This window comes from Podarcis erhardii (genome assembly GCF_964252035.2).
Source record: "Podarcis erhardii genome assembly, chromosome: 12".
In the NCBI taxonomy this organism is placed as follows: Eukaryota; Metazoa; Chordata; class Lepidosauria; order Squamata; family Lacertidae; genus Podarcis; species Podarcis erhardii.
In genome coordinates, this window is record NC_138513.1 from 49,128,141 (window position 1) to 49,141,622 (window position 13,482).

General features: G+C 40.6%; 1 protein-coding gene across 2 annotated transcripts in view; it reads right to left on the minus strand.

The window, feature by feature from the left end:
- Nucleotides 1–1,530: 1,530 nt before the first annotated feature.
- The window catches only part of EGFR (epidermal growth factor receptor), a 149,855-nt gene continuing 137,903 nt past the window's right edge, over nt 1,531–13,482 (minus strand). The window contains exons 24-28 of one of the 2 annotated variants that reach the window (XM_081834752.1): nt 11,141–11,238; nt 10,110–10,277; nt 9,778–9,828; nt 9,484–9,586; nt 1,531–8,432 (exon numbers count right to left, since the gene is read on the minus strand). In XM_081834752.1, coding sequence (XP_081690878.1) covers nt 8,056–8,432; nt 9,484–9,586; nt 9,778–9,828; nt 10,110–10,277; nt 11,141–11,238 — 797 coding nt within the window. In that variant the 3' untranslated portion in view covers nt 1,531–8,055. Of the gene's footprint in view, nt 8,433–9,483; nt 9,590–9,777; nt 9,829–10,109; nt 10,278–11,140; nt 11,239–13,482 lie in introns of both variants that reach the window. The other variant, XM_081834751.1, reaches the window with a different exon arrangement.

A 13,482-nucleotide genomic window follows, 5' to 3' on the forward strand; every position in this document is an offset into this window, starting at 1 on the left:
TGCGTCATTCAAGAGCTCTTAAACTTTCCACACTTTTCTTAAAACATGCTTTGGTTAGAAACTTTATCTCCACACAGTCGTAAATCCACAGCTTAAGCCATTAAAGCGGCATTTCTGACTTGTGGGGGGGGGGTTTCTTGTTTAATCACATAGAGGAAAGAAAGGTTTTTTTCCCCTCCCCCATCCAGTCCCTTTGCCATACTGAGTCTTGGCTGTCTTATCAAGATTGATTCTTGTTCTTCCGACTCGTCTTGTTTATCAGAGAACTCTTCAGTTAGCAGTCTTTACTCCCCCTCCTTCCTTGAAATATGTGCATTCGCTTCTTCCTAATTGTTCCTTTTGAAGTTCTTGCAGCTAGCGGCGCGGATCAGAGACGGCGTCCAGGAGTGCCGAAATCCACAGGAGGGCATTATGCCTAGTGCCCCCATCCCCTCAAATTCGGGGGTGGTATAGGGCACAGCAGGCAAGGGCAGCCCCCCCCAATCCTGGGGAGGTAGGGAGGCTATTTACTCCCATCACAGCCTCCTAATTACCCCGTGGGTCGGAGAGATGTTATTGTCAGCCATCTTCCGATGCGCCCCTAGTGGCCCCTTTCTGGAACAATATTCTAAACCAGCATCCTGCAACCTGGTCTCCATCTGAACTACACCTCCCATCAGCTCTGGGTGTTCTGGCTGTGGCTGTTGGGAGTTGTGGTCCGAAACATCTGGAAGCCACCAGGTTGGGGAAGGCTGTTATAAAACCTTGTGGCCTCTTTAAAAATTCAGTCCTTTCCAGGCCACCTTCTAGAAGCCAAAGCCCAGTGGTGCAAAGTGGTTGGAACAATAACACACATTTCATCTTTGTACTAGTTTTGGTACACACAGTCCTTGCCCAGGCAAACAAAATGATATGCAGTAATAAAAAGATACAAATTAAGTAACCGCAGAAAGGAAGTCGAAGGAAATGAAAATTGAAGTTGTAGAGACTTTGTTTTTCATGTTAAAATATTTGTAAATAAAATTCATTACAGAAAAGATCTAGTACTGTTAATAGCTAAAGCAGGAGTGACTGATACACTGCAGCTGAAGAAGGCCTCTGGCATCCCAAAGACTGAGATTCATCCCGGAGGCTCAGCAGGACGTAAGAGATTCTCTGGGGCTACTAGCTCTTTAAAAACTCTACTAACTCTAGGGAGTAGGATTGGCCATCTAGTCCAGAAGGCCAAAGGGTTGTTGAGTGAAAGAAGCCAGAGGAGAAAACATTATCCACTTGGTTGCTGCTGTGGCAACAAGGAGAAGTTAGTTTCATTTGTTCATCTCCCTTCCACCTCATGGTGCAGGCTGCTCCCTTGTCAGCACATATGTATACCATGCAAAAACTTAAAATAATAATAATAATAATAATAATAATAATAATAATAAATATCAACCAGAGCAACAGCGTGGTGATTACTCTGGGGGCATCAGTAGCATAAATGACTACTGGCCCAGTCTCCAACAGTGCTCTTCATTCATACATCTAAATATAAAATAAACAATACATAGGAGGTTTCAAGGCTTTATTTAAGTAAAATGGCCATGCTTCAAAAACACATTACAGTCATGTTTGAAAAGAAGGAATATGATTTAAGACTACATTGTGTATTACATAAAAACAATCATGATAGCTTATGCTGCCTCCATCTTGGAAAGGAGGGTCTAAAAGAAAACTTTATAAAGTGCCTATTTATCTTTGTACAAAGTTCACCTATCAAAGAATTTTCAAAAATAGACCAGTTCTACATAGCAGGGACTTACCCAGAGAGCACATTCACTTCATGAATGCATTTCTAGATTTAATTGGTTTAACAGTCACTCCCTCTTCCCAGAGAACCCTTGGGATTGCAGTTCTGTGCCAGGAAAGCTGGGAAATGCTGGACACCTCACCATTCTTTGGGCTGGGGAGACTCTGCTCCTAATTATTTAACTAAGAAAAAAATGTTACCATTTTTGATGGAATATGTTTTATAATTTGACCTAAGTCAATTTTTTCAAAATTTCTAGTTAGCTCCCATGCGGATCCATTTTCAAGAGTCACAAGGGAAATCAAAGACCAGTCCTTTTTTTCAGGGGGTTCTCAAGGGTACGCAGTCCTGGCACCTCTTTTTGCTGTTAAAAAGTGTGGCACATACTGTAACAACTTCATGGTGAGTACCAGCACTATTTTTCTAGGAAAAAAAGCACTGAGTAATTCCATAAAAGCTTCCGCTTACAAGCCAGTCAGAATATTCCTTTCCCGTTGAACACAATACAATATATTACAGTGAGTGATATCACCATACATCCTCAAAAACAAACAAACAAAAAACTATGGAAAATAATTATGTACATCTTATTTCACTGAATATACAAAGTTTTAAAATCAACACTAAAAACAATTTAGGAATACAAAATGTGGCATTTATTTTTACAACTGTGCTTTCATAAGTGAGTAACTTTACAATGTTCATGTAGACATGTGCCCCAGTAATCCTGCATTACCTCCATGTATTTCAGTGGAATAGTTATTGGTGGTTTGAACCCTATACCTAAAGATACACTACTGAATATAATCTATATTATTCCCTACATAAAGCTGATCGCAACTTCACTGAACTAATACAAATATGGGACTAGTTCCACAGGATCTTTGATACACCCACGCCCCAGTTCGCCTCTTTATCATGAGCAGACAGGACTGGCCCATCCATGAGGCAAGGTGAGGCGACCGGCTTGGGCAGCAGGATCCACCGGGGCAGCAGATTCAGCCTCCAAAAATGCCTCACCCGCTGCCTCTGCAGTGCACTCCTTTTCAACCATCAGGTAAGGTTGATTTGACCTCCCTCCCTCTGTACCCAAAGTAGAGCTTCACTCAGCCCTCATTCCCTGGTGTGTGGGGCACCATTTTGTGGTTCACCTCAGGTGCCAAAATGTTTTGGGCCAGCCCTGTAAGTAGAGACTCTGGATGAGGATGTGGCCCCTATTCTCATAGAGACATGTATGGGGCTTAGATGAGCATCACCATGCAGACACTCACCCAAATCTGCTTCTGTGCCAGGGCTGGCCCCATAAATTTTGCTGCCTGAGGTGAAGGACCAAGGTGTTGCTCCACCCATTCCATGTACAGAAGCTGGCCAGACAAGCAGCTGACCCTTACTTGAACACTGGGGTCAGGAGAGCACCCTCTGCTGCATGAGAGGCCAAAAGGCTAGTCAGTGGCCACATGACAAGCCATATGGCACTGATAGATCTGTCCTCTGAATAACTAACAAATGTTCCATTTTCTCGCCATCTGCTGCCTGAGGTGCCACCTCACTCTGCCTAATGGTAGACCCAGCTCTATTATGTATGCATGTCTCCCTTTTCTCAAAGTGGTGCACAGCTTTGACCTTGTATTGTTCACAGTAAATCAATTCAAGACTCAATGGATGCAGCAAGATGAAAATTAGGTATTTCCTGACTACTAAGATGCTATAAGTGATGATGCACAAAGCATTTCTCATGTGCTTCAAATGGGCCTTGAATGGAAGATATATTGGCCGTTTGTTTACTAGATGATATACTATAATTGCACAATTCTAGATCCAGGGACTGGGGATAGGTAGAAATCTGATTCTAGAAACTTTCAAGATTCATTGTTTGTAGCAAAAACAACACAAAATTAGCCAAACCATGTATCAAATAGGTGTTTGTTTGTTTTTTTAAAAATAGCTGTGTTTCATTCTTTTTTATAGAAACTACCTAGGTGTAAGACATGTATTCATTACATTTCCCTCTACTTTTCTGTGCATAAAGGAAACCGGCTCCGGCAAGGCATCAAAATCCATTTATAGTTTAACATCAGTGGAGACAAGCAATCTATGCATTTTAATGGAGTTTTGCCACCAGTTTTGGATCCCAGATACTGAAAAGACAGAAGGGTTCAGTCTGTCATGTCTTACTCCCGTACAATTCCAACTGAAACGGAACAGTGCTTATCAAACCCTTTATTTGTACTAACATTTAGTTTTGCAAGAGAGTCTTACACACGTTAGCAAATTATGCTGTGTCATAGAGAAATTCTTATTGCTCAAATGGGAAATCCCAAATAGAACTTGTGGGACACAAATTAACGACAAAAAAGTGAAAGTGTATGCGTGCATATATGTAGAATCCAAACTAGATGTGGTATATAATGCAGAAACAGGTATATGAGCAGTCATATTTCACTATGCCATGCATTATCAAAATATTTAAAAGTAAATCTAACAACAACAGCTGAAAGAAATGGGCCTTGTTACTTGAATATGCCTGCAATCCTATGCATGTCTACTCAAAAGTCAGTCCTCTATTGAATTCAATGGGATCTGTTCTCAGGAAAATGAATATAGCATTGAGGCCTATAGCATCCCCCTGGTTATCTGCAGACTGGTCATATTTTAATGCTAAAATATATATTCAGCCAGTCCTTAGATATTAAAAATACTCGTTTTAATGAGAGTTTGTTTTGTCCCAAGAACACCTGGATTCACTATTAAGTACGATCCTATGAAAACAGTGATGAATGTTATTTTATTTAAAACAAGAAAATTAGACATTATCTTTGGTCCTAAGAATTCTATATCCTAGAAAGTCAGGTGCTGGAACAACAACAACAACAAAACCCCCAAAAGCAAAGGAAGTGAAAAATATTGGGGAAATAAAATATGAAATCAGTTTTCAGTAGGAAAAAAAAAATCACAAATTCATGGTGATTTAAGATTATTATAAAACTTTTTAAGTGCTACCCCAACAGTGAAATTTTTATAAAGTTCACAAAAATTTTACTACACATTTTGACAAGAACGAGGAGGTGCAAAAAGAAAAGACAATGCTCACTTGTCCCACCTAAAATATTTTCTCACAGAGAAATGTAAATCATAGAAAAATTAGAGCAATGTTCACAACAGCTGACATTGAAGAGGCAGGTGGCCGTTTTTGTGCTTTTGCCTGCACGGAAGAACTTCTAGGTCTCAAAAATGAAATGCTTGTCAGGAAATGCAATGGGTCTGGCACTGCTGCCGTCACCATATGCGGTGTATCTAAAAACACCTTTGGTGCAGGAATTAATACGAGATTCCAGTGTAGGAATCACTGAACATGACCAGCATATATGTGGTTTTTTTATGCTGCATAATGTTCTGGTGCACACATGGAAGACATCTCAACTACCTGCAAAACTTAACTGCTTTCATTCAACTGGTACAGTTGGTGCATGTGTGCTATGGAAGTTGTGGCTACTTGAGAAAGAAATACTGCTACTAATAATCTTATTATTTATACCCCGTCCACCTGGAAACATGCATGTGGGGCAGTCTAATGTGCAATGTATAGAGTTATGGCAAGCAAGCTATGGTCTCCCGGCCCACCCCCTGGCAATAATTCACATAACATGCATGTGTTATTTATGTTTTAGTACCTGTGTGTTAACAACCCCTCTTGAAGAGGAACTGGTCTCCACACACAACAATTAGATCATTACCAATGTTGTGATTTTTGCCTCAGGCTTGTTGGTATTCCAACTCATTTTGGATGCGCTCACAAGACTGAGTTCTGTACCAACTTTATATAAGAGGTTTGTAATGTAAATCACAAGCGGGAGAAAGGCACTGTATCAATTCATCCTTATTGCAATAAGCAGAGCCTTACTCCCGTGGTGTGGGAGAAAGTGGGGAGTGGCTCCCTTAAATGCCACTGACATAGAAGCCCAAACTAACGTGGGAACAGATGCCAGTCAGCTATTTATACCATGGCACTGGCCCAGGTTCCCTGAAGAATAAATGCTGGTGCAGCTGGGAGGGGGGGTATGGAAGAGCCATTATAGCTCCGAAACCCCAATGAGAGTGGAAGGAGGGGGATGGCACATTGCAAATGAACTGTTGTGAACAATAACTTTGTCCAATAACCTGGACTTTAGTTTAGCATTGAAGAGTAATCTCAAGGCCCAGGGCCTAACCAACTGCTATGCAGAACAAATGTGATTTCTTCATGTATTTACTCATTTTAGGAAATAAATTGACAATTTGATAAAACAGAAGTAATAAGGAATTAAATTATATATCTGGGGTGTGTGTGTGTGTGTGTGTGTGTTTGTGTTCCAGTTCAACAGTGGAATGGTCTACCCTGGGAGGTTGTGGATTCTCCTTCCTTGGAGGTTTTTAAGGAGAGGTTGGGTGACCATCTGTCATGGATGCTTTAGCTGAGATTCCTGCATTGCAGGGGGTTGGACTAGATGACCCCTGGGGTCCCTTCCAACTCTAGAATTATATGATTCTATGATAAATGATTTTAAAGGCTGTGAGTTTAGGTGGATTTTTAAATAGAAAACATGAGATACCTCAGTGGATCTAATCAAATCAGAAGCCAAAGTCAATTTAATTGAAACGCGGCCTGAGGAATTGTATGATGGAATGAAGGCAGGTGGGTCAGAATCAGTACACATTTTTGAACAGCATTACAGTAACGTAAGTTCAAAGAAAATGGCTTGAGTCTGCTTGAGTTCTACTTTTAATAACAGAGAGACAAGTTTAAGCTACTGTACATGAAGTGTTCTCATTTATGGACCGTATTGCATCACAACATGAGCCACGCAAGTTATTTTGCATTGAATGGGTCCTACAAGGGCCAGGTGGCTCAAGAAAAACTATTAATTTCCCTCTCACTTTCAATGCAAACTTGTTGTCATCATATTATATGAGTTTGGGGCTTGATGAGGGATAGCAGAACAATGAAAGCGATCTGTTGAAACACCTTCCATGTGTAACAGGTAAAAGGTAATTTCAATTTCAAAATCAGCTTGGCTGCTGATTTGGGGCTGCACTGCAGAAGGTGGAAATGAATCCACAAGTTTACAAGACTAATAGTACTTTCACATATAATCACTGGATTGGTCTGAAATTCTTGCATTATCAGTGCATTTGTGAGTAGAATTTTAGTGATCAAGTACAGGTGATTAATCCTAAACCCCTGCTTTCCTAATATAACTGCTGTGCATTAACTGGTGTTTTATTCAAGAAAAAAATCATTGTAGGGCTGTAACTGATTCTCTCTCCACCACTCACGCCAGTAAATTAGAACTCAATAGGAACTTCTCCTGCACACACTTCATTTATTAAGGTAAATGGGAGCTTAGTGAAAGTATTAATTCCTACAGGGCTTGTGCAGGAGAATAGTGTGCCCATATTCAGACTACTTCAGCCATATTGCAACCTTTGCATTTCCTCACTGTTTAAATTTATACTAATTGTCTAAATGCCATCAAGGCAGTGAACTGGGAATGTGTTTTGTTTTTAAAAAGCACCCCTCCTCATTTAAAGCTTTTTAGTCAAACCTTTAAAACTCATTTTTTATAACTCTACAGAAAATATTGGAGCCAGAAGACAAGAACCCCCCTCCCAATGCCATCCACGCCTTTGGTGAGCATTTTAGAGACAGTCTAGTGAGTTCCCAACAGTAGTGTTCAGGTGGCAGTGTGTGCTGTAGGCATGTTCTTTTGCTAAGCTGACCGGGGCTGATCACATTCTCTGCAACCTGTTTTATTTTCTGAGAAATATCTTAAGCAGAATCTCCACGTTTTCCCCAAGTGCCTTTTTCTTCTCATTTGTATAAGAAAACCCGGACCAATCTTTAAATCTTATGACAGACAAGCTTAGGAGACAGCGAAATATCTTGTGTCACCTCTCTCCATCTCAAATGATCCATGTGACATGAAGTAGTTCAATATCTGGTCTTCTTGGTCTCACAAAAGCTCTTAAAAATATCACAAATGTTTACAAAATATAGGCTGTAATCCAATATAGTTTGTAAAGAAAATAAATGAATGCAACAACAATTTCTTGCTTGCTGGATGCTGCCTTTTCTTTCCATATCACGTCTTTGATAAAGACAGAAGAAGTCCTAAGCAAACTGGATGAAATCAACTCGCACATACAGAAGGAAAAATGCGCATGTTGGTATGTTGCAGCTGCTCTCATCTGTTTCTATAGCGGCCAGCAACGTCACCTGCATTTCTGGTGCCACAAGAGGTCTCTTTTGGTAGTCATGCCGAGGCTTGAATGTATTCAACTTTTGGTGCTGCTACCCTGAGATATTCTGGATTCTCATCTGCAGGAAGCTTAGAGATGCCATTGGCTTTGTTCTCCTTGGGCAAGAAGTCTTGCTGATAATCAGGATTGTCCAGATTTATTTGGTGGTTGGTTGTCTGATCCCAGTAGGGCAAGCTGTTGAAAACTGTGTTAGCAAACGGAGAGAGGCTTGTGTTGAGATATTCAGGGTTGTCCAGTCCCGTACTGCGGGAATTCTGATGGTTTGAATCAGCCACAGACTTAGGCTCAATAGTAAGAGAGAGATTGTTGTAGACTGGATTTTGCACAACAGAAGCAGGTGGTGTTTTGGTCACTAGCTGGTTCACGTATTCTGAAAATGGTTGCAAGAGAATTAAGATCGGCAAATGCATGACTTAACATTATCTTCAGTCAAATAAGGAAATAATTTCAAAGAACTAGATATGCCCTTCAGTAGGTGAAAGGCGGACAGAACATTCTGGAGCGTAACCAGAGCTAACCATGTTCATATAGGAGCATGAGGGGAAATTAATCCAGGGACAAGAAAACAAAATTTTCCTGTGGGTATTGCAGTTCTCATGACAAAGCATTTTAGGGAACAAAATGATTCTGTGGCCAAATTGTGATTCAACATATGGGACTGACAGGATTGACCTAAATCAGTTTGCATATAACTGAGCTGTGAGCCCTTTGGCTACTCCTAAAATCCTCTCACTTGGAACTTAATAAGATACTTTTAATATGCCTTTTGGGTTTTGTTTAATATGTACAATGTACTCTCATTGCAGCTTTTGGTTCCTTTATTTTATTCACATTAGTTTTTCCCCCTTCCATATAAGCTGTGCACATTTAATATGCCTTTTTAGCATACAACTGTGTGCACATCAAAATTCCCGTTAGGCACATGAACTTATGATGTCAAAGACCAATTCTAGGCATTGTTGGGCAATCAGAAGCAACATGCCTGTAATCGCAGATATATCTACCCCCTGCTTGCTTGCCAATAGGTTTGGTAGGTCTTGTGTTTTTTTGAGTTTTTTTGCCAAGGCTTCTGAGCCTTTATTTCTTTGTTTTTCTTATTTTAATGCAAGTGCCCAGAGAGTCTCCCTCTCGCATCTCAAAGGCAACCTGCTCAGATGCTGTGTGTTGGAACATAACATGTTGATCCAGTGACCAAGATATCTGTGTTACTACTCCTCATAACTGCCTATGCACTGATTTACAGTTCAAAGCAAGAAAATCACAGAACTATTTGGGGAATGGCAAAAAGAGACACAAGAAAAGTTGTGTGAATTTTGTCATGATTCTCCGCATATACAACAGGAAAACAGATGCCCTCTCTAAAGACTAAATCTGCTTGCCTGAGAATTAACACAAAGATTTGGCGATCTCTGTGTACTCACCAGGAGCAGGTAGGAAGCTGTCATCCAGGCTGTCATTCAGGCATGTCTCAGTTGGATCTGAACTATATCGCTGGATAAAGCTGTCTTCTCTCACTGGAAACCCCTGCTGGTTAGGGGAAAGCATTGATTAAAACAAGGTGTGTGGCACACTGCTTCTAATAGCACAACACAGCCATCCCAAATCTAAAGATAAACCTCGATGACCTGTGTTTGTTTTAAGCACTCAATGATATGGAAAAAGCTGTGGAACAGTTTCACAGTTTCTGCCTGTGGCCCTGAATTATTCAGACTTACCCCATTTCTATCAATACAGGTTACAGTTGTAGAATTATTGCTGGTAGCACTCTAAAATAGAAGAAGAGGAAAAAAGTTTCATTGTTTTTGATTTAACAGAAGAAACATACTAGATTACCCGAGTGCATTTCATACTTATAAAAACTGTTTTGAAAACATTAACGTTTATTTTGGCAAAAGAACTGAACCAGGAAAATTGATGCCATAATGCATTTAAAGTGTTACTGCATTTGTTGGTTTTGTTGCTGCTGCTGCTGCTGCAACAACAGACTAGCATGGCTACCATCCTGGACTTTTCTCAATATGGAAGCTTTTTGAAAATAATTCCATACCAATGAACTTAAGAGAGGTGTCCGTGAGTTTGATGGGCTGCTGAAAAATCCCTGGTGTGGAATGAGGTATTCATCTGCATCCACAATGTCCTCCATGTCTTCCTCCTCCATGAGGCTTCGGTAGAATTTTGAGTCTGTTGGGCTCGGTAAGTGCATTCTTTCATCACCCTGTCAGGAGGCAAACCACAATGAGAACTTGTGATTTTGGGTTGCACCATTAATCATAGGTAGACATTTATCATTTCTCCCAACAGCTCATGCAATAAAATACAAATTCAAACTGAGACCAAGAATGGCAAAGTTCTGTATTCATGGCAGCTGCTTCATTATAGCACTAGATCTAGCTAGTCCAGCATCCTATTTCCAAAGTGGAAGTCTTAATGATGATGCTTGTGGGCCTTTGCCCTTGTTCTTCCCCAGGCAGCTCATTGTCAGTGTGCCAACAACAGTCCAGGTGTCTGAAGTTGGGTTGTGTAGAACCCACCTGAGGAAGTTTCACTAGTCTTACTAGACTTCTTTATGCTTCCCTTGAAAGACTTCAGAAATTTTGCCGGAGCTGAAACCTCTAAATTTACACTGAAATTTGGGTTCATGCACAATTTGGTGCTGAGTGAGGACAGTCATAATTTTTGCTACACAACACAGCCCCCTTCAGAGGCAGGGTGCTGCTTAGCACGTCCTTCCATTATTGGAAGAGCTGCAAAAACTGCCTCCCGCCTTCCATTAGCAGAGATCACTGCTAATGGAAAATCACAAAAGCATTCTGTCTGGTTGATGAATAGTTCAAGAGCTAATATGGATTACAAATACATCAAAATCATGTTACCAGATTATATAACTTGTGTTTAATTTACCAACTGAGACACGGAAATTTTTGTTTTTAGCTTTATAGAAAACAGCAACAACTGTTTTGCACCACTTCAGCCACTTTAAAATAAAATAATTTTATTATGCTAAAATAATCTTAACATACATTTCTTTCTTATTGTTTTCCTTAAAAAAGTAGTCACCACATTACTGATGGTCAATACCTGTATAACCAGGTAGCGCTGGGGGTCCCGAGCCATTTTGGAGAATTCTGCTATCAGCTCCCGAAATCTGGGGCGACTCTCTGCATCAATCATCCAACCTTAAGATAGAAACGAGAGAGAGAGAGGGAGGGAGGGAGGAAGGGAGGGAGGAAGGGGACAGAGTTCAAAGTGACACTTGAAAAACCAGGAACATCTGCTAGTAAAAATGTAAACTATAAAAGGAACCAAAAACTTCTGATTCCCTTGCATAATACTGAACACTAAACGCTTGCTAGAATTGGGAAACCACCACTGCTCCTTTAGTCCAAAAAATCCTAGGTCTATAACCTGATATCTGTAACACTGGGGTGTGGGGGTTATTTTGTCTGCAATCTCCATCTGAAAACAGAATCCACAAGCACAATACTGTCATAATTTCTGTTTTTGTTTTTTGGTACGCCTACTTTGTTTATTATCTTGTCTGATTAAGAGTTCTGGAGAACTTAGAGGTCTGCCATACTTTTGTGAACACTTGGGTTGGTTTCAGTAAATGTACTTTCCTGATGTGAATTTAGCTTTAGCTTTGTAATTTACAGCAGATCTGTCATAAATTCAAAATGAAGTATTTAATGCCACCTAGTGGATGATTTTATGTACCTTTTCTGAAACTGAAAAATAACACTTCTACCAGGTTCCTTATATACCGTTTAAGGAGGGAGAAAAGATTCATACTTAAGTAGGATCAGGGGTGCCAACTTGAATAAAATATTGTGGGGGCCCAGGTAAGCCCCGCCCAGCATAATCCATCGCATTACACAGTGCACACACAGCATTTGAATGGAAATACCCATCAACTTTGTGGGGGCCGCTCAAATATTTTATTGTGGGAGCCAAAGCCCCCAAGGCCCCTAGGAGTTGTCTCCTATTAGTGAGATATAACCCCAGAACAATCATTCCTATAAAAACACTTATTTCAATCTCAGTGTGTTACAGAGTAGTGTAAAGGGACCCCTGACCATTAGGTCCAGTCGTGACCGACTCTGGGGTTGCGGCGCTCATCTCGCTTTATTGGCCGAGGGAGCCGGCCTACAGCTTCCGGGTCATGTGGCCACCATGACTAAGCCGCTTGCACTTTGACATGCTTTTGAACTGCTAGGTTGGCAGGAGCAGGGACCGAGCAACGGGAGCTCACCCCGTAATTGCAGGGATTCGAACCGCCGACCTTCTGATCGGCAAGTCCTAGGCTCTGTGGTTTAACCCACAGCGCCACCTGCGTCCCTACAGAGTAGTGTAGTTCTGCTTTATTCAACCTTTTTTTGTGGAGCATTTCGATGCATTTCACAACAGGTCTGGTCTCACAAGCTCCTCACTGATATACAGGTGAAACTCGAAAAATTAGAATATCGTGGAAAAGTTCATTTATTTCAGTAATTTTCTGAGATTGTTAATTTGGGGTTTTCATCAGCTCTATGCCATAATCATCACAATTATAACAAATAAAGGCTTGACATATCTCGCTTTGCATGTCATGAGTCTATCTCATATATTAGTTTCACCCTTTAAGCTGAATTACTGAAATAAATGAACTTTTCCACAATATTCTAATTTTTTGAGTTTCACCTGTATATGGGGCTATTCCACAACACTGCCTTGTGAATTGTAACTGGGGTCATATTTCCCAATGAATGGCAATCTTAAGCATATTGTTTTAAAAAGGTATACTGTAATCGCCTTTCTTACTCAATGAACCATACTATCCATACTAACACATACAAGGAATCAGAATCAGAAGAATCTTTATTTGCATCAGCCACTAGCCACAGCAATAAAATAAAATACGATGTACTGAGACAGAGGTAGAAACTTAACTATACAAAATATGTTTTGGAGGTTTACATCAATAATCAAATAATAGATCTTATTCTAATTGCCCCTGCTAATTTTTTTTTCTTGCGGTTTTTGCTGTCACCTGGGTATCTTGATCTGCTAGAACAATCATGTCCAGCCTCCAGTAGGCGGTGGCTACTATCCAATATAAAAAACTGGCATTGATCTACCACACTATCTCATTGTCGTTTTTCAACTTAAACATATTACATTTGGCTGGGGAAACCCAGTTGGATGGGCAGGGTATAAATAATAAATTATGATGGTGATAAAAATAACAAATTATTACCCCCACACCAGCCCCTTCCCAGGGCCCTTGGTGTGCACAGGAAGCCAACACACTCCAAAATGTCCAATTCTCCCTTTACCGGATGAAGAGCTCCTTGGGGAGGAGAGGCAGCAGCTTACTTTTGAGTAAACGCAGCTAGACTGGAGCTGGAAAGGTGGGGAAAGTTCAGCATCCACGCAGAACTAGG